The 23257-nt window shown below is 51.9% G+C and overlaps 9 protein-coding genes across 9 annotated transcripts; 5 read left to right on the top strand and 4 right to left on the bottom strand.

Annotated features, from left to right (window-relative positions):
• Positions 1 to 95: 95 nt before the first annotated feature.
• On the top strand, positions 96 to 2373 carry N7532_006264 (dipeptidyl-peptidase III; the record flags this gene model as incomplete). Its single annotated transcript, XM_056618758.1, has 3 exons — positions 96 to 223; positions 327 to 1206; positions 1258 to 2373. The coding sequence occupies 3 exons, from the start codon at positions 96 to 98 to the stop codon at positions 2371 to 2373; spliced, it is 2124 nt and encodes a 707-aa protein (XP_056474917.1).
• Positions 2374 to 2942: 569 nt separating this feature from the next.
• On the top strand, positions 2943 to 4386 carry N7532_006263 (putative general stress response protein Whi2; the record flags this gene model as incomplete). The annotated part of the gene is made up of 5 exons (XM_056618757.1): positions 2943 to 3366; positions 3433 to 3469; positions 3525 to 3660; positions 3719 to 4068; positions 4122 to 4386. Coding segments are annotated over 5 exons (1212 nt in total), but the record flags the coding sequence as incomplete, so codon positions are not given.
• Positions 4387 to 5619: 1233 nt separating this feature from the next.
• N7532_006262 (putative RSC complex subunit Sfh1) lies at positions 5620 to 7428 on the top strand (the record flags this gene model as incomplete). The annotated part of the gene is made up of 1 exon (XM_056618756.1): positions 5620 to 7428. The coding sequence occupies one exon, from the start codon at positions 5620 to 5622 to the stop codon at positions 7426 to 7428; it is 1809 nt and encodes a 602-aa protein (XP_056474915.1).
• A 2157-nt stretch (positions 7429 to 9585) lies between these two features.
• pex20 lies at positions 9586 to 10588 on the bottom strand (the record flags this gene model as incomplete). The annotated part of the gene is made up of 2 exons (XM_056618755.1): positions 9586 to 10416; positions 10475 to 10588. 2 exons carry the CDS (start codon positions 10586 to 10588, stop codon positions 9586 to 9588), a joined length of 945 nt encoding a protein of 314 aa, XP_056474914.1.
• Positions 10589 to 10952: 364 nt separating this feature from the next.
• On the top strand, positions 10953 to 12246 carry sec13 (GTPase-activating protein SEC13; the record flags this gene model as incomplete). Its single annotated transcript, XM_056618754.1, has 5 exons — positions 10953 to 10955; positions 11010 to 11054; positions 11094 to 11263; positions 11335 to 11850; positions 11922 to 12246. 5 exons carry the CDS (start codon positions 10953 to 10955, stop codon positions 12244 to 12246), a joined length of 1059 nt encoding a protein of 352 aa, XP_056474913.1.
• Positions 12247 to 12487: 241 nt separating this feature from the next.
• N7532_006259 (uncharacterized protein) lies at positions 12488 to 14154 on the bottom strand (the record flags this gene model as incomplete). The annotated part of the gene is made up of 5 exons (XM_056618753.1): positions 12488 to 12922; positions 12984 to 13102; positions 13160 to 13454; positions 13521 to 13952; positions 14008 to 14154. The coding sequence occupies 5 exons, from the start codon at positions 14152 to 14154 to the stop codon at positions 12488 to 12490; spliced, it is 1428 nt and encodes a 475-aa protein (XP_056474912.1).
• A 985-nt stretch (positions 14155 to 15139) lies between these two features.
• Positions 15140 to 16912, bottom strand: N7532_006258 (putative MFS myo-inositol transporter; the record flags this gene model as incomplete). The annotated part of the gene is made up of 3 exons (XM_056618752.1): positions 15140 to 16268; positions 16364 to 16660; positions 16728 to 16912. The coding sequence occupies 3 exons, from the start codon at positions 16910 to 16912 to the stop codon at positions 15140 to 15142; spliced, it is 1611 nt and encodes a 536-aa protein (XP_056474911.1).
• Positions 16913 to 17855: 943 nt separating this feature from the next.
• N7532_006257 (uncharacterized protein) lies at positions 17856 to 18242 on the top strand (the record flags this gene model as incomplete). The annotated part of the gene is made up of 2 exons (XM_056618751.1): positions 17856 to 17869; positions 17921 to 18242. 2 exons carry the CDS (start codon positions 17856 to 17858, stop codon positions 18240 to 18242), a joined length of 336 nt encoding a protein of 111 aa, XP_056474910.1.
• Positions 18243 to 18333: 91 nt separating this feature from the next.
• Positions 18334 to 20810, bottom strand: N7532_006256 (putative AAA family ATPase GCN20; the record flags this gene model as incomplete). Its single annotated transcript, XM_056618750.1, has 5 exons — positions 18334 to 18685; positions 18744 to 19212; positions 19269 to 19914; positions 19963 to 20688; positions 20748 to 20810. 5 exons carry the CDS (start codon positions 20808 to 20810, stop codon positions 18334 to 18336), a joined length of 2256 nt encoding a protein of 751 aa, XP_056474909.1.
• Between the last annotated feature and the right edge of the window lie 2447 nt (positions 20811 to 23257).

The raw sequence follows: 23257 nt of genomic DNA, 5'->3' as shown, positions 1-23257 counted from the left end.
GACCTCCGCTACCCCTCCATCGTCTCCCTTCCCACCGACTATCTGCGCTCCACTCCAAACCCTTCTCCCTCTCCCATTCCTACAGAGCGCTCAGCATGGACGACAGCGTCAAGCAACACTATCTGGCCGACTCGCCGCCCACTGTGGTCAAGCTGGAAATCAAGTCGCACTGGGATACGCTGAAGGACGACAGCCTGAAGCGATATGCCCACCACATGAGCCGGTGAGAATCAATTTTGGCCCCCATCGCAAATGCAGTTTTTGCGCGACGAGAGATGTCTCGTCCTCGACAACTCCAAGCTGACCGCCGCGGGGTACTTGCATAGAGCTGCATTCGAAGGCACTCGAGTCACTTTGCGCCAGGTTTCCCCCGAGTCCGAACCCATCTACGACTTCATCCTTGCCCTGCACCGCGCCGCCAATGGCGACTGGAATGGGCTTGCGAAGAAGACCTCCGTCAGCGACGAACACCTCCGTTTCTTCCTCGAATATGCCGCTCAGTTCCTTGGTAACTGCGGTAACTACAAGGGCTTCGGCGATTCCAAGTTCATTCCCCGTTTGCCTGCGGAGGCCCTGGAGGCCCTGGCCTCTGCCACGCTGGAGACCAAGGCTGCGTACCAGAAGGCGAGCACCACTGGTGGTGGCATCTACGAGACCAGCGAGCAGTCATTAATGCACTTGGGATATCCAGCCAGCGGCCACATGACAACCTACTACCCCGACTCGCCCTCCATTACCAAGGATGAAATTACTGCTGTTGGAGATCTGATGGAGAAGAAGAGTCTCGCATTGGAGAACACAAGACTACGCAAGACTGCTTCGGGTGACTTTGAACTCTTGATTGCTTCTGGTGTCTCTAATCCACCCGCGCGGGATCGTGATCTGGGTAAATTGGATACTTTTGAGCTAGAAGGTTCGCTGAAGGGCAAGACTCTGCGTCTAGTCTTTGGTGACTACAAGGAAGAGATGGCCAAGGTGTCCCACAGCATCAAGAAGGCCGAACTCAATGCGGCTAACGATAACCAAAAGCGTATGTTGGATGCTTATGCTCTCTCCTTTGGCGCTGGCTCCATTGAATCTTTCAAGGAGAGTCAGCGTGTCTGGGTGAAGGACCAGAAGCCGGTTCTGGAGACCAACCTGGGCTTTGTGGAGACCTACAGAGACCCCCACGGTGTGCGTGGAGAGTGGGAGGGTTTCGTTGCCTTGGTAAGTTTGCCCAATAAGATACACAGTTATTTTCAGTTCTGACTTCATCAGGTCAACCTGGAACGCACCCGCGCATTCGGCACTTTGGTGGACAGTGCCGAGAGCATGATCCCGAAGCTACCCTGGAGCCAGGACTTTGAGAAGGACAAGTTCCTGAGTCCCGATTTCACTTCGCTAGAGGTTCTGAGCTTCGCTTGCTCTGGTCTCCCCGCTGGCATCAACCTGCCCAATTACGATGACATCCGTCAGAACCTGGGCTTCAAGAACGTGTCCTTGGGTAACGTCCTCAGTGCAAAGGCACCCAACGAGCCGATACCCTTCATTTCGGAGAAGGATCACGAAGTGTACCGTCGCTGCCGTGATCCCGCCTTCGAGGTGCAGGTCGGTATTCACGAGCTGCTCGGTCACGGTACTGGTAAGCTCCTGCAGGAGACTGCTCCTGGCGAGTACAACTTCGATATTTCCAACCCTCCCATTAGCCCTGTGACCAACAAGCCCGTCACCACCTGGTACAAGCCCGGTCAGACCTGGAGCTCCGTCTTCGGTGCCATTGCCTCGTCCTACGAGGAGTGCCGTGCCGAGTGTGTTGCCATGGCTCTGGGCTGTGACTTCAGCATCCTGAAAATTTTCGGTTTCGGCGATGGCACCGAGAACATGGACGGCGAGGCTGGAGACGTTCTCTTCACGGCCTACCTCCAGATGGCTCGTGCTGGTCTTGTTGCTGTCGAATTCTGGGATCCCAAGACCCAGAAATGGGGCCAGGCTCACATGCAGGCTCGTTACAGTATCCTGCGCACCTTCCTTGATGCTGGCGATGACTTTGTCAAGCTGCATTACACCAAGGACGACTTGTCCGACCTTGAGATCCACCTGGATCGATCCAAAATCCTCTCCCACGGACGCCCTGCTGTCGAGAAGTACCTGCAGAAGCTGCATGTCTACAAGAGCACGGCTGATGTCGAGGCTGGTAAGGCCATGTACGATGATATTACCTCGGTGGATAGCTGGTGGGCATCTCAGGTCCGTGAGGTCGTTCTGGCGAACAAGGTTCCTCGCAAGGTCTTTGTGCAGGCCAACACTGTCTTGGAGGGCGACAAGGTGACTCTCAAGGAGTATGAGCCCACCCTAGAGGGTATGATCCAAAGCTTCGCCGAGCGCAATGTCTAAGCACCGTTCTGCTTTGATGATTAGTCGAAAACAATATCCAATCCATATGCGAGTCATACCGAGGCTCATATAGTTTCTAGCATGCCGGAAAATTTCAAACCCTATGAATTTTTTTCTCTTGACTTAATGTAAGAAGCAAAACATCATTAAAACCAGACGAAGTGACACTGTCAGGTGGACGGCGGGCATTCAAGTCGTGCAGTAGCGTGGTGGACTTACCGCCAGGGTGATCTACGCCTCCTCTAAGCGCTGCCCATTCCATTCCTCCTCGCCCCTCCCAGCTCCCTCGAAACCCTGCAACCGACAAACTCCCAGAGCCCCATTCACATTGCCTGTGCATCTCCAAGTACGCCCTTCATTGACGGCAGGAAATCCGGTCGGGCGTCGTTTCCACCTGCCTCCTGATCGACAATCCGCGGACCCTTTAGGGCGCAAGTCCAGACTCCATCAGATCAACCGCCTCGCAGCGATTGGATCTGATCCCCATAGCACTAGCACCGTGTCGGAGTCAACACCCCTTCGACATCCATCAACCACGGCGCGACCGCCCTCTCCAACGGACTCCCTAGGGGAGGACGACTATTACACCGCGCCCCCGCCGCATTCGCCCTCCGAAGCGTCTGCCCCGAGTTCACTCGGTCCGCCACCTTCTCTCTTCTCTCTACTTCGCATCCTCCGACCCCAATCGTCTCGAAGTCACCGAGTCCTCTACCTCCGCTTCGCTTCCAGCTTTCGCGCCGCCGCCCCCTGTTGAGGAGTCGCTTGACCCGGCCCCTTCGTCGTCGGTCGTCGCAGATACCAAAGCGTCTTTCTCGGATCCCAAGGGGGACGCGCCTGGCAAGAGCTCGGACGATAGTGAACCGCCCCCACCTTACACCGAAGGCTACAGTCCACTCGAATCATTCACCTACGTGATGGCTACCGCCGGAGGTGCTTCTAGCATTATCACCCAGGTCCAACAGACCGGGGGACCGCCGATCAACACCCTTGGTGGTAAGTGCTGCTCGAGGCGAGTTGATGGCTCAGAGGCCTCATACTAATATCCTTTGATGCGCTTAGACATCGGCGGAGATGAAAATATTACATTGGATCTTCGGTAAGAGATTCCTGTTCTCTCTAACCGACTGGCTTAGCGCTGACAGTTGGCGCAGTGGCACCCGGTTCACACTCTCCCGCGATGAGTTGTTGACATTGCCCGAGTTCGTCCTTCTTTCCCTGTTCCCGAATGGTCTTCTCCCCGACGGACACATCGGTGGGTTTCATGAAGGAGACATTTACCCGGTTGATGTGAGAAAGCATACCACCACATCCTTTTATTGAACATCCAACTGACAATAGTCTCTAGTACGACCCTGCTTCGCTTCAGTACATGCTTGATTTCTTCCGCACCGTGGCCCAATCCATTCCGTCCTCGCTGCCGTCGGCGTCGACCTCGCCAGAACTGGACATGCCTGATGCGATGCAGAACTCCGCGCGTGATATGCTCCAAGACCGTGCTGGCATCATCGTTCTCCGTGAAGACCTCGACTTCTATGTTATACCACCGCGCCCTGAGATCGGGCATGAGGAGATGCTCGAAGTCAAGCGGAATGCTGGCCGCGCATTGCTGGAGCAGGATGGTATCTTTTCCGGACTGCGAAAAAGCGAGGAAACTGGATCAACAGAGCAGCACCTCATTGAAATGCTCACAGCTGGGTGAGTATATTCCCCCGTTGTTGATACGTCCTCAATACTAAAGTCTTGAATAGCGGATTCGACCGAGAGGACCAATGGGGCCACCGAGCCCCGGAACCCAACAAGGCTGTCATCTGCAGCTTGGCCCTTGCAAAGCTCCGTACTGATATTCGCGGCGACATGGCCAACAACAATGCGGTGGGCATGGCCCAGAAGCTGTTGCTCTTCTGGCGAAAGCCCGCCCGCCGATGCTGGTGGGAGGGTATTGATCTCGAGAAGGTCGAGGGTGTCAAGGGTCCAGTCAAGGTCTGGATCCGCCGAGTCTGGACACTGGAGATGGTAAGATTGGAAATCCTCACTTTGATCAGCCTAGTTCCCATCTTCTAACCCTCACCTCACAGAGCGTTATCGGTCTCCGGTGATCCATCGATATCTTTACTCTTCTTCCATGCCCCCATCTGTACCGATACCCAGATCCTGGCAATTAGCCATGAAAGTATTCTTGACTCTCTTTTAGCAATCGTGCACTTTATACATATGATAGGCCAGTCTGTTTCTTATGTGAACTTTTTTTTTATTTTTAATTTCCTTCTACAGTAGGGCTGGCGTATTGACTATTAGGTGTCTACGTTCTCTTTTCCTACTTTCTTTTCGTTCTCTATTCATATTCATTTGAGCTGTGTTCAGAGCATGCCCATGGACATATGGTACAGGTCAAGGAATCAATTTCAGTATTCTCATTTGAATGATATCTGATAGTTGCAGGCTCCTATGTGCGTCAATAGCCGGTCCAATTCCGAAGTCAAGCACCGTATCACATCAGTCAGCTCAGGGAATTCCTACGACTACAACCTACAGACATCTCTGTGATGTTTGATTAGTGACCAGGTCAAACGTAGTGCCAGTTTCATATTTACGTCATTAACATCGAACCGAACTTTCTAATCTTCTAATAGCTTTTTGCATGAAACCGTGCAACCGCCTGCACGACTACTTACCTACTACTACTTGCGTAGCCATAAACTCCTGTTTCTATTGACTTCCTAGAGTGGAAGACAAAGACGTGGACTGAGTGCTAGGCAGCTTCTATGCAGAACATAAATTTTTATTTTGTGCCACTCACAGATATCGAGTCCCAAAGTTAGGCACTCAACAGTCAGGGCCATTGTCCCTTCAATATAATATCTACCCTAAATCTAATTTAACACGTCCTCCTATATGTGCCGTATATCACGTGATTATGGACTGGTCCTTGCTCCGATGATCGCCGTTCGCCTGAGGCCTAAAACACGTGACCCCAGGAATGGACTCGGCTCGATTGGCTCAAACGCGACAGCGCAGAATCCAAGCTCAGCGAATTCACATACCCATCCTCAATCAACTGTCTGGTTAGAGCTTGGGGGCGGTGAACAATAGGGCTTTATCCTGTTCCCGTTTCTCACAATCACGATTCGTGATCACTTGTCCGTGCTTCCTCCATCCTTGGCCTTCCAATTACCCGTCGATCAACAGAGGCTTTCGCGACTTCAATCCCCGCAAAGGGGCATGTATTAGTCGAGCCAAATCGCCAACATGGACCCTCTTCGCGGTTACATTACTTCATACCCGCCGCGCGTGCGCCAGTACGGCAACGCGTTGCTCACTCCCGTCTATCCAGTGCAAACTGGCCCGACACCGCGAACCACGAAGCGCGGCACGACCGCAATCAATTATGCCGAAGATGGATACGATGACGAAGATTTCGAAGATAGCGATGGCTTCCGGCGACCTACAGGTCTCAGGAGTCTCCGGCGCGAGGAATCCTCTGGTGGTGGCGCCCTGTCGGCACCTCAAAAGCTGGGCAAGGAAGCGCATGCGCCAGTCGAAGTCCAAGGCATATTTCGTGAATGGATGATCAAGCGGATGCTGCGGCCAGCGTACGTCTTTCCCCCTACAGCCGAATTCCCGTCGTCCGAGTTGGTAATCCCTTTCCGTTACCTCCCTGCTAAAATATTACCCTCCAACAGCTGTGCAGATCAGCTGCAAATCCAGGCTCAGCTACCTCTTACACTTGTTCCTATCCGCATCGATGTCGAAGTCCCTTCACACACACCTCTCGAACCTTTTCCCGTACCGCGTGGCATGGATCCCAGCTTCACACTTCCTGCATATCAACGACCAGAAATGCTACCTCCGTTTCGCATCAAGGATACGTTCCTCTGGAACCTCCATGAGGCTCTTGCGACACCGGAGGAGTTTGCTGTTGGATTCGTGCGCGACCTCGACTTGCCCAACCCGCAAGCGACTACAATGACGATCAGCAACCAGATCCGTCAACAATTGGAGGAGTACGCAGGTGTGGCATTGCACCCACTTTTCTCAAGTACACAGTCATTCCATGACCCAAGCGTGCCTCCGCAAACCGAGGCTTCCCGAGATACCTCTATGACACCTGCTGCGACCACCAATATCGCGACGCCCGATAGCCGAATGAATGGCTCCTCGGTAACAGCGACAAAGGAGGCTTTGGTCAATGACAGTCTGCTCAATCCGGACGATGCTTACCGCTGTCTGATCAATTTGAACATCAATCTGCAAAATAAGCTGTACACCGACAAGTTTGAGTGGTCACTGTTGCACCCGCCAGGCATGGCCGAAGAGTTTGCGCAGATCACCTGTGCAGACCTGCATCTAGGTGGTGAATGGGTTAGTGCTATCGCACACGGTATCTACGAGACAGTCCTCAAGCTCAAGAAGGAAGTCTGCGAAAGCGGCGGCCTCATGAGCGGAATCAATGGGTACGGCAACGAAATCGACAATCAGGCGGCCAACGGCGTCGAGGCGGGCTGGCGATATGACCCCGAGACCCTTGGTGACGAGTGGGAGCCCAAGGTGGAGACATTGTCCAAGGACGAAATCGAGAGACGAGAGGGCGATCGTGAACGGCAGATTAGACGTCTGCGCCGTGAAACCGCTCGCTTCTCGTCAACCACCGGCATCACGCCAGAAGCCTCCCGACAAAGCACTAGTGGCCCTGGATACTTTGACGTCGACAGTGAGACCCCACTGGGTCGTGGTGAGCGCAACAAGCGCAAGCGCCGTTTCCGCAGCCTCAGTCCCCTGGGCCGAGGAACCCCAGGTGGTCGTGGTACACCGGAGACAGGCTCAGGTGCTGGATATGGTGGCGGTGGCGGTACTCTTTCGGAATGGGAACGTCAAAGCTGGCGGTGCACAAACTGCATGGTTTGGGGCACAGCCGTATGGGCTGTTCGGGATGGTCCTGATGGCCCACGGACACTGTGCCATAATTGTGGCTTCCTTTACGAACGAGACAAGATCGCACCGGAGTGGTCGAAAGACCTCCATCGTCACGATATCCCCATCGGGCGATTCGTTGCCTAGTTCATCTGTCAAAACATCGCTTTTTTACCCCTCAATACACCTCTTGACTGGCTTTGATATCCTGCACGCAACTGGCTTCATTTCGCAACAAATTCTCAACATTCATCCACCTTTGCCACACCCTCGATCATACCAAGTCAACAAAACTTGTGAAACCTTGAAATCTCAGGGCATTCAGTAGTTTTTCTTCTCGAACTTTTTCAAACAGGCCTTTGCTTCTTTCTTCAAAAAAAACAAGCCCTCCGCCGATATTTGTATGTTTATTCCATGGTCTTCGCATGCATACTCTGATCTATGCTGTCAGGGACCGGTGTGGTCTTTTTCTTCAAATTTGGTGTTTCTCTAGACCAATCGTGTTTTCGATGGTTAGGGGCTTTTGTTTTTCTTTCTCTCTCTCCCTGTTCTTTCTGGTGCTATTGAGATTTTTGGGTGGGCGTAGAGATGGTGCTCCTGAATCTTCAAGTTAATGTATGAATATGACCATGGATTGATCTCGTTAGTGTTTATTTCTCATAGTTTGGTATGTTTTCTAACGGCAGGTAGGAGAGGTGTTTCAATTTACGCGCAAGCCCCGTGTATCCGGGCGGCCGAGTTCTACAACTTGGAAATTCTATATAGTAGTTGCCTTTGGGTTATATTGGATCTTATTGAATCAGTGTCCCAAGAACTAGATTCTAGAGATATAAACTCGCACAGCCAAATCGACCAACCGAGTCAATACTTCTAGAGACTTCACAACATTGAGAACGGTTCGCAGGCGTCTGTCCAGATAGTGGGTCCTGATACTCCAGAGCGGGTAGTATATGCGATGATTCTCATAAAAGACCGACAGTAGATACCGACAGTAGATACCGAAAAAGCGCGCTTCCTCCCCGACAAAACCTTCAACGAGTAAGACCTCGCCTCCTTATTAGAAGTAGCCTTATTATTACTCCCCTTCACATTAATACCACACCTCAGCACAACAATAACATTCTGCTTGCGACCCATTTCTTCCGTCAGGCAGTCGGCCTGTTGCACAGCCTTGAGGATAATAAAGGCCAGTCTAGAGGCCTTTAACCTCTCTGTCCTATTTACTAGCGGATATCGCAGGCTTGGGTTCGGGAATTCGTGCTGGCCTCTAGTATAGTTATCAACGCTTTCAACTCGGCATGAGGTTGCGGTCCGAAGGTCATGGTGTTGTTGCTCACTATGTTGATGGTTGAGTCGATGGTTATGGCGACGGGGATCAGTTCGTCCGGGTACATTAGATCGGACATGTAGTCTAGCATCGTCGCTCGTGATAGGGGGTCGGTGCTGTATTGTGGAGGGGTTGGTGGTGTTGCGCCGTTGCGGATTGATTGGGTTTCTGGGAACTTGTGGTGTTGGTGACGGAGGGAGTCGGAAGGAGTTATGATGGACAGGCAGGCTTGGAATTTGGGAAGAGAGGGAATGAAGTATATGCAATTTGCAAAGAGGGTACTGTCAGAGAAATATGTACTGTACCTCAGCACGTGTATATATACTGCGAAATAAAAACGCCGGCTATGAGGATAAAAGCTAATTCCACAAAATGATGCACCACGGCCCCAAGCGCTATTGAGAACTGATCGAGGCAGACATTGTTCCGGGGCTGAATGAAATGACATGGGTCTCAATGGAGACTGGATTTAATTGTTCCTTCGGGTCTCAACAGGCGCACGCGACCTTGTGCACCAGAAGAAGGATGGATGTCTCACCACGAAGGGCACACCTCGCCCTCGCCACGAAAGCAGAAGGTGGGAGTCCGTCGTCGGTCGAGTAGCCAAGGTTCATGAACCACGCCCTCGTAGAGTGCATTGCTATCTCCCGGCCCTGCTGAGCCAGTACCAAAGGAGATGGGGCTTCCCTCAGCCAACACTGGCGTATCCTCTAGCCAGAGCAAGCGAGGTCAGGTTTATTGCTCAAGGTTGTAATGTTCTTGGGAACATCAAACCCCGGCCATGGGGAGGGAAGGTTCCTTACTGTTATTGCCGGGTGGCGCGGCTGGTCCTACGGGAGACTGTCCGGGGTAGTAACGCCCGCCTGGGTGGAGAGACTGTGTAGTCTGAATAAAGAGATAGGAGTTAGCAAGGACAGGGATCGAATCAGATTCACTTAACGATACCGGTGGTTCTGTCAGGCTTGACAGCCAATCCGTTAAGTGTTGTTACTAACTTCACGGAAATGTTCTCCCTCCACTTCAACCTCCCGATCTCGAACCCGACGCATCAACTCCATGAAACTGCTCTCCTTGAACTTCTTGCTCTGTTCGTGACGAAGGTTGTCGATGAGTTGTCCGGCGGTCTGAGCCAGAGCGTCGTTGTCGTGGATACGTTCCAGTGGATCTTCCTTCACCTGCCCTGGACCGATTCTGTCGGATCCAATGCGAATTTCGGGCTCGAGTACTTCATCGGGAAGGACGGTTCCGGGGTCAGCTTGGCTCATCTCCTCAAAAGATGTTTCGGTTTGGCTTGAGACCTCGGATTCAAGAAGGTGCTCTAGATTTGCCCGGGCCTGGTCGAATGCAGCTTCAAAGGCGGCGTCGTCAAACTGCTCACTTGGAGCTTGAGAGCTTTGCTGTGTGTTCTGCGGCATTTGCTGTTGCATGTTCATCGGGGTATTGAAGGCTCCGTAACTAGGTGCAAAAGTGGGCTGGAATCCGCGATTGGCCATTGGCTGAGCTTGCATGTGCTGCGCTGGCGTAGGCTGTTGCTGTTGCTGCTTCAAAAATTCCTGATGCCATCCTCCCGGGGCCTGCGCGACAGGCGGGGTATGTACTTGCGGGGCCGATGGCCCGGAGATATGTAGATTTTGGAAGTCCGATGCCCAGTTGGCAGTTGGATAGGGCGCATGGGGAAGCTGTGCCGGTCCTCTGAAATGAGCCGGGTGTTGCAAGTCTTGGAGCGGTGGGCCTCCATGGTTGGCTTCGAAGGCCGCGAACTCGGGGTCGAGGATCCCATCGTGAGGGTTTTGAGATCGGAAACCCTGCTGAGCGTTATAGTTAGTATACAGAGTCCATTGCGACAGAAAGATGTACTGTGCGTACTTGATTCGCAGAATGCCTGGTAGTCAACCGATCCTGCTGAAGAGTCCGGTCGGTCGACGCATGCTTCTGGAAGTTCTGAAGCGCGTTCGACGGGCCACAGAGCGCATCACCCATGATGATGTCTTGTCGGACAAGGCCGATATGCAGTAAAAATAGGCCGACGAAGATAAGGATATCTCACGGGAGTAGCGAGGTTGTGAATGTATGTCCGTAGGCAAAACGAGCCAGTGGGTATCTTCAAGCGCGAAAGCCGAAAGCGAGAGTGAACAAGAGGAGTTAGTGAGTCGCCGCCGTGGAGAACCCCACGGTTTACCGGATAGACCGAGGCACGTGCCGAGCTCAACGTGACCTGCTGAGTCATCAAGATAAGATAGCAAGCGGCCACTTGGAGCCAGCGGGAGGTTGTTTGGCGTTGGCCATCGCGCAGCTCCCTCATCTTTAATTTGCGATTCAAACTACCCCCCGGGACCCTGACAAAATGGTGTGTTCTGCCCAATGTTAACTGGCGATACTCTTGCTAATGCTCTATGACTAGGCAGCCGCTCAGGTTATTTCGAACTCGGGGCACGAAGACATGATTGTACGTTGAGTTGTCGATTCAATAGCCACACTCGGGCAGCACCCCCCGTCGCCGGCGAATGCGATTGAGCTGACAATTCAATTCCACATGCAGCACGATGCCGGACTGGACTACTACGGTCGCAGGCTAGCCACCTGCTCCTCCGATAAAACGATTAAGATCTTCGAGATTGAGGGAGAATCGCACCGCCTGGTCGAGACCCTGAAGGGGTAAGCTTGGTTTCCCGCAATGATGATATCAAGAGATGATTTGGTAGCTAACCCGGATTCCTTGGATATAGTCACGAAGGCGCGGTTTGGTGCGTCGCATGGGTTAGTTGGATAACACCATTGATTACTCTAGAACCTCCGCGCAAGTTGACTGACCGACAATCCCGTCCCTCGCAGGCTCACCCCAAATTCGGCACCATCCTGGCATCCTCCTCCTACGACGGCAAGGTCTTGATCTGGCGCGAACAGCCTCAGAATGCCACCTCCCCCGTCGGTGGCAGCACATGGACCAAGGTCTTTGACTTCTCTCTCCACACCGCTTCCGTCAACATGGTATCGTGGGCCCCTCACGAGAGTGGCTGTCTCCTTGCTTGCGCCTCCTCCGACGGCCATGTCAGTGTTCTCGAGTTCCGCGACAACAACTGGACACACCAGACCTTCCATGCGCACGGAATGGGCGTGAACTCGATCAGCTGGGCTCCCGCTGCTTTCACGGGAAGCTTGATCAGCTCCAATCCCGGACCTGGACAGCAGAGACGGTTTGTGACCGGTGGTAGTGACAACCTGGTCAAGATCTGGGACTACAAGTATGCTCATTGCCAGCTATTGCTCTTCTGCAGAGGTAGTTGTTTTGTTACTAACAAATGTGTCCCTTTAGCCCCGAGTCCAAGACTTACAACCTTACTCAAACCCTCGAAGGTCACTCTGACTGGGTCCGTGATGTGTCCTGGTCTCCTAGTATCCTCTCCAAGTCGTACATCGCCTCGGCCTCGCAAGACAAGACCGTCCGCATCTGGACTTCCGATGCATCTAACCCGGGCCAATGGACCAGCCAGACACTCGAATTCGACAGTGTGCTCTGGCGCGTGAGCTGGAGCTTGAGCGGTAACATTCTCGCTGTCAGCGGTGGCGATAATAAGGTGAGCTTATGGAAGGAGAATCTTAAGGGTCAGTGGGAAAAGGTGAAGGACATCGAGGAGTAGTCGTCGGGTTTCCATTCTCGTACTTTACGTTATTTCATGGCATGAACTTGTTCTTCTGGATATTTTTTTATACTTTTTTTCTTTTCCTCTCTCACTCCCCGCCATAAATGTGATCAAGAATCACACTCTTCCCCCTCCCCCCCCCCTCCTTCCCCTCCACCTTTCGCTCCCCTCCTCCCGCAGACATAACGCATGAGGCCTCCCGGAGCTTTGGCCGGCAAGAGATGAGATCACCCGACCATCAAATATCCCAGAGGATGAATGGTCCGCATTTCTTGGCGATCCCATCCAGAAGCTCTTGCCACCGGCCCAGCATCATTCGACGGCCGGGAAGAATCAAACCTTCCATTGCATACATGCAGTCATCCGGTGCCAGTATCACGCCGGGAGTGTCATCAGTGCCTGGACACTGAACTCTCACCGCCATGCAGATACGGCTCCATCCATCGATTCCTCCATAGGGTTGTTGAAATGGCTCAATCAAGCCTTCGACGATGTAGGTAAACTCTGAAATCCCGGGAATATACTGAGTCCAATTCGCGAAGCTGGTGAAATACTCTCGGTCTCTGTTGGGCATGCAGCCCAGAGGCATCCAACCCAAAGGCATCCAGCGGCCGTAGAGTTTGCGCCAGTGTTCAGCCTTTTCATCCTCCTTCCCAGGTCTGAAAGTCAGATCCTGAGATCTATTAGTATCTCTGTGGCTGCTGTGGATGGGTCTTGGAGAATTTCATCCTTACCATGTGAAGTCTGCCAAGCAATTCATGAGGGAGGATTCTCTGTTGGGCACAGGTTTGCACTTGTGCAGGTACATTGCCATCCGCAACCATGTGAGTTGGTCTTGTGGCATGCAAACACGCTAATTTCTGATTAGCTCCACGTTCAAATATCAATCAAAAGTGAGGGCAGAACTCACAAATATAACCAGTCCATTGGCTAGGAAAGAATGATCCGTCACTGTCCATCCGCATTCCGGGCTGCCACTTCCTACTGGCTTCCTCATAAGATTCGAAGAAACTTCTTTCGCCAGGGTGCAGAAAGTGACGCTGCCAGAAACTTCGGATGTGGAGGAACTTATGGAAGTCGGTACTGAGACTTGCCGGTGCAATGTACGGGGTTTCATCAGAGTCATCGTACACGACGGCCATGTTATAATGAATACGAGCACAAGGTTCGGTAACATCGGGGTTCAAGGCGAATGCAGTGAGACTCTAGAAAATGGTCAGTATAAAATCATTTTCAGATATATCTCTCACTTCCCTGGGATGTGAACTCACGAGTTGGACTGCAATGAAAAGGTATTTATTCGGCTTCGACGTCCATATCTTCAATGGGTTATTGAGAAAGTTGGATTGCGCCAGGACTGCACGCAGTCTGTTGAGGGTCTTTGGGCCGGTCGGCGAGATGGGAGCTGTCAATCCTTCGACGACCATGTCCCTGACAATGGCAATCCAGGCCATCTGCCTCTCATTCAACATGTATGGAAGGAAGCCCATGGCCTCCGCCGAGAGAGCGACGCCACGGACCCGGTACGTACGTCCAAGATCCTTCGCGCTGTGTCGCTTGGGGACGTCGTACTTTCGTTGGTAAAGATCTCTCCAGACCAGGGAGTCTTCATTCAGGATCGCATGACGCATCGCCCAGCAGGAATTGCTCAACTTGATGGCATCCTCTTCACGGGGCAAATAGGAGATGATCTCGAGGAGGATCTGTCGGGAATGGAGAGTCAGATTGACCTTCGAGGACCGTATAAGGATCACTTACCTCGTGGGGGATTCTGAGAAGCCTGCTCTCGGGAAGGTGTGTCATGTTCTGGACCTGTTCGACAGAGGTCTCATTGAGACTGCCCTCGAGAGGGGATGCCGTCTCGTGCAGATCGTCCGTCATCTTATCGAACTTGCGCTTCGACATCGTGAGATCAGATGTTGATGCTATGTTATGATGATTCGCTCAGAGAGGGTATGAGTGGGTAAAGATGGAAGTGGGTAAGGATGCCAGTGGATAAGATTGAGCGAGGGTGGGTGTGGAAGAGTGGGTGGGAGAGTGGGTGGAGGACTGAGGAACTGACTGGAGTGGGAGGACTCACTTAAGACTCGTCAAGTCCCCTGTGAAGGCAGCCACCCTCACTCTTCAATGTGAATGAGCATTTCAGTCTCGCTTGCATTTGTCAGAGGCGGTATTATTGTTTACCTGAATGAATTCACATGTGACCACCTACCATAGATCGACTACGCAAGAGGGCTCAGTGATTTATTTGGTAATATAAGGGGTTGGCTGCTGGAGGTGAGGCTTTTTGCTCTATACCCTTTGAAACGGTCTTCGAGTTTCCTGCTTTACAGGCGGAGAAGATTGGTGGGATTGGGAGCAGGGTATGACATTGATTATCTGTTACAATTTTTACTTTCTCGCAGAATATAAAGACATTCCGCTATGAGATTCCTACTGGATATCTGAACCTGAGGAGGAGAGGCTTGTCTTCTTCTGCTGACACACCAAGTCAGGTGCTACTCGTGCCCTAGTTGATGGCAAGCCATTCTCCTACAGTGAGCATCAGCGTCAACTTTAGGTTATACCCGAGGCATCGCAGTAGTTAACTTCTACGTAGTGGTAATCACGATTGCAATGACTTGTCGCGAATTGAGAACACATGAAGAGACAGTACCTTGTTTATAAGACTTAAGAAGAGCGTTTGTAGTGATGGCCATTTGTTCTAAATTCCCTTTTGGGACACAATCCCAGAAGATCTCAGTTTGTAAACGAGAAAAGAAAGATGGAATGAGATTAGATTCATGACACTATACTGTGAAGCTCAGCTTAAGAAATAACCGCACTACATTCTAGAACATGTCTGGTACGTACTAGCAGTAGGATTTTGCTACTGCCACGCTTTCAATACTCATTTCAAAGCGCGTCTTCGCCGCAGGCTCTCTTCCACTCCCCACCCATCAGCCAACAAACCCTTGACATCCTCGAGTCCCATTCCGCTCATTTCCGGGTATATCCTTTGAACGGCTATCCAGCCCAAAGCACACACACCGGAATAGATGACGAAAGTCCATGTCGGCGACAACCATTGCATCATAGGCAAGAATGTAAGACCGACGACAAAGTTTGATCCCCAGTTCGTCGCCGTAGCCAAAGCTGATCCCAAAGATCGGACGTTCAAAGGGAAGAGTTCTGCTTGTTGCCAAGGCACGTTTCCAAGCCCGAATGCGTATGCTGCAACGAAGACTGCCAGACAGAATAGGATCAACAAGGGCGAGCCACCGCGTGTGTCTGAGTTTTGATTTTGCGAACTCTCGGGGTCGAAAGAGATGTCCATTCCGGAAAACACGAGGGCACAGGCTCCCAGGGCGAGGATCATCACGGGAATCGAGTACAGAAGGATACGACGTCGGCCGATCTTATCGATGAGTCCGAATGCGACGAGGGTGAAGAGGAAGTTGGTGACGGCGACCGTAAGCGAGGTTAAGGTTGGCGAGGAGAAGGACAGCGCGGTGAAAATAATTCCTGAAAAATACATTAGGCTGTTGAATCCGCAGAGTTGTTGTAGTCCCTGCAGCATCATGGCGATGGTCAGGGCTCTTCTGTTTCCGCCGACGTAGAACAGATCATGAGCACGCTGGGATGAATCATGAAACCAGTGCATATTCGCGTCTGGAACATCACTTTGGCCCATCTCTTCTGCTTCCTCGTCGATTTCCTTTCTAATGCCTCGTAAGACTCGACGCACGCCTTCGTCCCGATCCGGACAACCATGGTAGATCCGAGTCAATACTTTCGCGGCTTGCTCATCAGACCCCGCCTGCACAAGCCACCGAGGCGTTTCAGGGAGAGAGATGAGAATAGCGAATTGTAGGAATGCAGGCGCAGCTCCAAGACCGACGATCCAGCGCCAGCCTCCGGACATTTCGGAGAACAGCCACCCAACAACATATGCAACGACTTGGCCGCCGGTGATGAGTAGGGACAGAATGGTAACAAGCTGTCCTCTTGCCTGTGCCGGAGCTACTTCAGATATGTACCTTTCAAGGTGAAGGTTCATTAGCTTATGTGCTTGCTTCCCACGTCGCTGGTACCACCGTGCGACTTTGAGCTTGTAGACTAGGGCCATACTTACAATGGCGTGACGGCACTCGCACTTCCAACTGCAAGGCCAATAATACTGCGTCCAAAGATCATGCCTCCGACTTGACTCGTAAAGGCCTGGGCAAGTGCCCCCAGTACGAATAACGCATCGGCGATAAGAATGACTCGCCGGCGGCCGTATTTGTCGGCCAGTACACCCGTAAACGGGCTCGCGATAAGAGCAAACAGACCCGTGCATGAAGTAATCAGACTCTCGTCCAGAGTCGTCAAAGGCCGATTCGAGAGATCAGAGCCAATCGTCACGAGTGTAGAAGAGATGACGCCAGTGCTTCACAGTAGGTGTACCTTATTAGTTTACTAGCGCCGCAGAAGCTCTTCAAAGAAACTATACTTACTCATAGCCAAAGAGAAGGCCACTGATCCCCGCAGAGAAGGTCAAGATCCAAATAAACCATCCTCCAGCGTATTGCAGCTCCGGCGCAAGACCGTCATTGCCGTTGGCCGGATCGGGAGATGTGTCGGTCTGGGTGAGTAGCGGGGCGTTGGGCCCAGCGTGATCTGGCTCATCGCGGGCAGCCATGATGCAGAGCTCCCCGAGTGTAGGAGAGCAAGAGGAGCTTCATGTGTCTGCGTCAGAGGGAGTGTAAGGAGATTGGGGATTCGGGGCGGACCCCCGGGCTTGGAGATCGATTGCCGCTACGTCGATTGCCGGGCGGGACCCACTCTCTGCCGTTGCCGTTCCAGGGTTGGCGGAGCCACCAAGTAGCTATTCACAGTGCAAAATGTAGTCAGATAGCTGGAAAATCTACGTCTAGAAGGGTCTATTCTGACAGTGGGACTTCCACTTGTCTAAATATTGATTTCAAGAATGATCGAAGGATCTCGCGGGAATCACGAGATATACCGAGTTGCACGTGACTTGGGTCTATAAACAGAAGTAGTAAGGTGTCCAAGGTACTACTCCAACCTTAAGATAACAATGCCCTACAGGATATTGAGCATATGCAATAGCAAGCAGCTGAGCTGGACTGCAGAAATTGACAGTATGATGGAGCCCAATCGGGATTGTCTTGGATTTTGGCAACGTGTTAAAGATTCACAAATGCACTATCTTCGAGTCACAAAGAACGTCATAGTCTCGAAGGATCGTTCGGAACAGATACATTCCACAAATAATTGCCAGCTCAAATTTTGTCCTGAAATAATTGTAAAGTAACATATTACTTGCGTCATCGAAAATAGCTGCATTGCTGGCACGAAGACAGTACTTGAGGCCGCCGTGTTCCACATGTACTCATGAGAAACAGACGCCCACTGCCTTGGAGGTCTTTTGATTAGAAATAGTACTCTCCATGGGCAGCTCCACATACCTGGTGACAAAGCTTTTAATATAGTCCCTCTTCGACTCCGATGATGAGCTGACAATCGCTTTGAGGATACGCGACATCAGTCAGGATGTATCCATCTACGATCTGATCATCATCTAGAAAGGATTGGTCGGACTGATCGACTTCCTCAGATCAATGCGATTGACGGTGTATCATCGCACGAAGGCCGAATTCTGATAATGACGACCAATATGCCGCAGAATTTGGACCGCGCTGATTCGGCCGGGTCGTGTGGATTTGCATGTTCGTTTTGAGCTGCCGTCTCGTGGGGAGCTACGGAGTCTCTTTTTGAGTATCTACTGTGATGTGGTTCGGAGTGCGGAAATCCCTGTCGAGCAGGAGAAAGAGAAGAAAGACATGGGAAAACTGGAGAACCTGGCGGATCAATTCGCGGAGAACCTGCCAGAAAGACGGTTCAGCATTGCGGATGTACAGGGTTTCCTGTGGTGCTACAAGTGGCAGCCGGAGGAGGCGTGTGTCAATGTTGAAGACTGGGTCAAGGAGATGGAAATAGAGGACTGATTTCTACGACCAGTCAATTTTCGCAAATTCCACATTCGTGTGATGAAGACCAAGAAGAACTTTTCATTTCCTCTAAATCGTAAATCAAAATCTAGTGCTTGGCCACGACACCAGCCGCATCAGCCTGAGCAGTAATCATCTTCTTATAGGCCTTGACGTCGCCGTCGAACTTGTGCACAGTACCCTTGTCACAGACCCAGAGGCTGGTGCAGACGTTCTGCAGCATAGTCACATCGTGAGAGACCATGACCACACCACCCTCGAAACGCTGCAGAGCTTCCGAAAGCGCATCCATACCCTCGATATCCAGGTGGTTAGAAGGCTCGTCAAGAACCAGGATGTGCGGGTTAGTAAGGGACAGGCAGGCGAATGCAACACGGGACTTTTGACCTCCGGAAAGGAGGCCCATCTTCTGAAGACCGGTCATACCGGTGATACCGAAGCTATAGAACGAGTAATCAGCATGCATGTTAATGGTAGCGGGACAATGGTTTGACTTACGCGCCCAGGTGTCTACGGTACTCCTCGTCGGACTTTCCGGGGTAGGTCTTGGCCATGAAGGTGACGGCACTGGCGTTCATATCCAAAGCATCCACGTGGTGTTGGGCGAAGAATCCAATGCGCAGTCGTGAGTGGGTGGAGATCAATCCCTTTGTTGGTGATAATTGGTTGGTGAGAAGCTTCAGCACCGTAGTCTTACCGGCACCGTTAGGTCCGACAATACCGATACGAGAGTCCAGTTGGACATCAAGGTCGACATCCTTGAGGAGGGGCTTATCCTTAGTGTATCCGAAGCAAACCTCGGACATTTGCACAATAGGCGGAGACAGCTTCTCGACCTCGGGGAACTGAAAGTGCACTGTGTACTCGCTCTCTGGAGCCTCAAGAACCGGCATACGCTCCAGCTTCTTGATTCTGGATTGGGCTTCCGAGGACTTGGCGGCATTATAACGGAATTTGTCAATGAAGGCTAGAAGATGAAAATGTTAGTCATGAGCAGACAAGTATGAAGAGCACCAAACGAACCCTGAAGATGCGCCCTCTCGGCCATCTGCTTCTCGTACTCGCGCTTGGCCATCTTCCTCCGCTCCTCCTTGGTGGCGTAGAAGGATTCGAAGTTAGCACCCTTGTAGTAATCCAATCGCTCGGAGTGCTGGTGGACAATATCGGTGGCAACTTCGTTCAGGAATGCACGATCGTGAGAAACAACCAGAACAGTACTGGGGTAACCCTGAAGATAGTTGGCAAGGAAAGTAATAGACGGAACATCCAACATGTTAGAAGGCTCGTCAAGAAGCAGAAGATCAGGTTCGCAGAACAGGGCTCGGGCCAGGGCCAGACGCATTCGCCAACCTCCGGAGAACGTCTTGGTGGCATATTGTTGGCGCTCGGGAGAGAAACCAAGACCAGCCAAGATACTGGCGGCCCGAGACTCTGCCTTGTCGGATTCCATTTCTGAAAGCTTAGCGTGGATATCGGAGAGGGTGATATCCAGACCCTCTCGGTCGTTGTCCAACCTGGCAGCATCCTTCGATGTATCTGCCAGCTGCGAACGTTCTTCTTCAATAGCGTTCAGCTGTTTCGTGATCTTATCTTGTTCTGCAAGAAGATGCTTGCGCCATACATCGGCATCCAGGACGGCTTGAATTGCTGAGGTATCATCACCCGTAATCTGACATAGGGTTAGTATTCAACCGTTGTCTGGACCGGGAAAACATACTTCTTGCTCGACGTGAAGAATCGAGACGTGTGTAGGAACGGCGACTTCTCGGCGACTCAAAGCACGCAGCAGAGTAGATTTACCGATACCGTTCTGACCAACAAGACCATAGCGGCGACCGTACGCAAGAGTAAACGAAGCATCCGTAAGAATACGGAGACCACCAATCGAGATATCGATGTTGTCCAACTTGATATCCTTACTCTTGTGCTGGGAGTCGGATCCGAGCTGCAGAGGGTTGACGGCCATGAAGAACTCCTCATAACTCATAGTCTCGTCGGGCTGGTTGAGCAAGCGAGAAGACTCGTATTCCACGTTCTTCATCTGCTTCTTCTCTTGCTTGGCACGAATCTTGCGCTCGGCCTTCTCCAGCTTCTTCTTGTCGACCTTGGACTCGACCTTGCGGGCATTGGCAGACTCTAGGTCCACATTACCACCCGTCAAACCCAGAGTCGAAGACATGTTCCGCTGGGAAGCAACATTGATAGTGTGGTCGAGCTTCTTAGCCGCAAAGGGCATCTGCTGTCTCTCCGGGTCGACACCATTCGACGAGCTTAGGGTTGTAATGAACTTTTCCACGAGGTTGGCGATTGCGTCACGGTTCTGCGAAGAGAAATCTCCTGAGGCCGAGATGAGCAGTTCGGTCACGGTCTCGGCGGCTTCGGCTAGCGGCGACGGAGCGTTCGCATCTTCGACATATTGGTTGGAGGCATGGGTCAGGTATCCCTGGGAGTTGGTGAGCGTTTGCGAAAGGGCTCCTGGTGCACATTTGCGACTGAGCATACCACCGAGTATTCCGAGATGACACGGTCCAGACCAGGGATCTGGGCCTGGATTTGGGCCTCCATGTCGCTCACTTGAGTCTCGAGCAGGTTTCTGCAGTCAAAAAGCCAAGAACCCGAGTAGGGTCAGCGCAGCGTCCACTCGATGAGCTTTCTGGGGTAATTCGACCACACGACTGGCCCCGCTGACTGTTTTTCGAGGTGTGTTATCGATAAGGTCATGTGACTCTGACGACCCTTTTTGCCTAATTGGGTAGCCTTCTAGTTCTCTTCCATACCTCAAATCGTCTCATCCCACACCGCTGAGACATGGTTTGCCCAATATTGTTCAAAATTCCGAGGTATAATATCTGGCAATAATCTGTCCTACGGCCACCAGCTTGAAACAGCACCATGTACACCCGCTGTCTGGAATTCACAACCTCCAAAACCCTCTTCTCCAGGTTGCCAGGCTCACCAAGCTGCCCGCCGGTGTGATATTCCCAGGTGTATTGGAAATCACAATGGCGTTTGCTGTGAGCGGGCCTGCATGAAACAAGCATAACACTACCCGACCGTTACACAAGAGAACAAGCCACCGTCGCAAGCTTGTCCTAATGGCCGAGACCAGGGCATATCATCTGGGAGTTATGTAGTGGGGGATGTGAACGTAGTGTCCATGACGTGCGATTTCCGGCGGCAATTATAAAATCCTTGACGCTCAAGGTGCAGGGATTCCAGCCCCATTGAACAATTTGACTGCTTCGTGACGACAGTGCAGCCTTCCAGATTGAGACCGCCTGTGATCGTCCTTCAAGACATTTTAGTTGCAGCTGCTGAATACGGGGCGGCGACCTCTCTTCTGCGGCTCTCCATCTATCTGCAATGACGATCACGAGCGCGAACAAAGCTCTGTACATGTATGTATATTCTGGAATATCGAGGAGGCTGGAAATGCTTTTGTGCTTTATTTTCCTTTTTCCAATTCAGGTTTGTGCTCGTCCTGCATGGCCTGGAGAGATGGTGTTGCAATTCGCCAGATTATGACCAGGGCACCTGCACGAAGTGAAAATGTACCATGAGTCGATGCTATTCTTCGTTCGTGGAAGCATGTCGAGTAGCACGACAGCTACTTCAACTATCTCGACCGTTTCTGCCTCATCGCAAGATCTTTCCATATGAAAATGAACTTGATAACCCCAATCAAGACAATCATCTAGCAACATCTCGTGAAAAGAAATCTCTTCACTTACTCTCGGTAATAAAGTTCATACCGCTCACCGGCAATTAGGGTCTTTGCAAAAGCGCCCGATGGTACAGGGGCAGATCTCTGTTCGGGCTGCATCCCAAGCCTCGGGCGAAACCGATACAACGGATATCGACAGTTCGTCGGCGCCGATCCCATTGGCTAATTTAAAACCATCGACAAGAATAGATCCTGAAATCGATGCTAGTTAGTTCCGACCACACGAACAAGCTTGAACGGGTCGCTTCGCTAAATCGCTTGCGAAATTAACATCGTCGCGGAAAAAGGCGAAATGTGAGCACCTCCAGTGTGGATCAGCCATGGTCAGTGTTCCAAGGACATCCCTGTCAATCAGCTGTATAATAGAAATTGACTATTGACCTTCCCAAGCCGACGATTGGCCATGTCGATCGTTGCGAGGCGAAAGTTGCCAGGGTTCACGCTTGTCGGCTTGGCTCCGGTCGGTGATGATCGTCGACGTGTGAGGTAGGAGGAGATGGAAATGAGCCAGCTTGGGGTTTTTTTTTTTCTTTTGCCTTTCTTTGTCCCAGGCATCGTTTTCGACGGTACACTAATGATTGAGGTTGAGCTAAATCTCCATCTGACGGAGGTAAGCGATACCGATTCGGCAGCAAGAACCGATTGTTGTTCGCGTCTGACCCACGGGCGTTTCCTTTTCATTTACAAGAGTGGGGGGGTTATGACGATAGCGATCGGTGTCCTATCGAACCTATGCCAGGTTTGATTTTCCCGTTTTCTCAGCCTGGTTCCCAGTGGTTTTTTTTATCCCGTGCCTTTTCCTGCTCAAGTGGTTCTCGGCCACCCGGGGACCCGCTTCGAGCGGAGATGAGCGCAAAATGTCGAACGTTCGCCGCGATCAGCAGGGAGAAGAATGGAATGTGTGGATGTCGATGGACCTTCGAGAAGGATAGTAAAGGGTTACAGCTTGAGGCAGCATGAGGCAGCAACAGCGACATGCGTAGAAGATGTACAACGGCTGGCGATGGTGGGTTCCCCCGCTTTGCTGTCTCGTGCGGTGTGTTTGGACTCCAGGCTCGATGTCGGCTTGTACGGTTGGGGATTGGGCACAGCGTGTTTCAGATGGGGGCATATCTCGCAGGACTCAAGCAGGTCAGCGCAACTGCAGCGAGGCACAGGCTAAAGAAGCAAGCCCTTTGCCTCGGGAACGGTTCGTTGTCCAGTCGGTGGACTCAGATCGGCCGCACTGGGTCCCTGCGATCGCGCGACTAAACCGTCCAGGCAAGGCTAGGGGGCCCAAAGACGCGAT

The sequence above is a fragment of the Penicillium argentinense genome (assembly GCF_028826775.1).
Source record: "Penicillium argentinense strain IBT 30761 chromosome Unknown utg000005l_segment0_segment0, whole genome shotgun sequence".
NCBI lineage: Eukaryota > Fungi > Ascomycota > Eurotiomycetes > Eurotiales > Aspergillaceae > Penicillium > Penicillium argentinense.
Note: the sequence above shows the minus strand (reverse complement) of the source record. Positions and strands in the feature narration are given on the sequence as shown.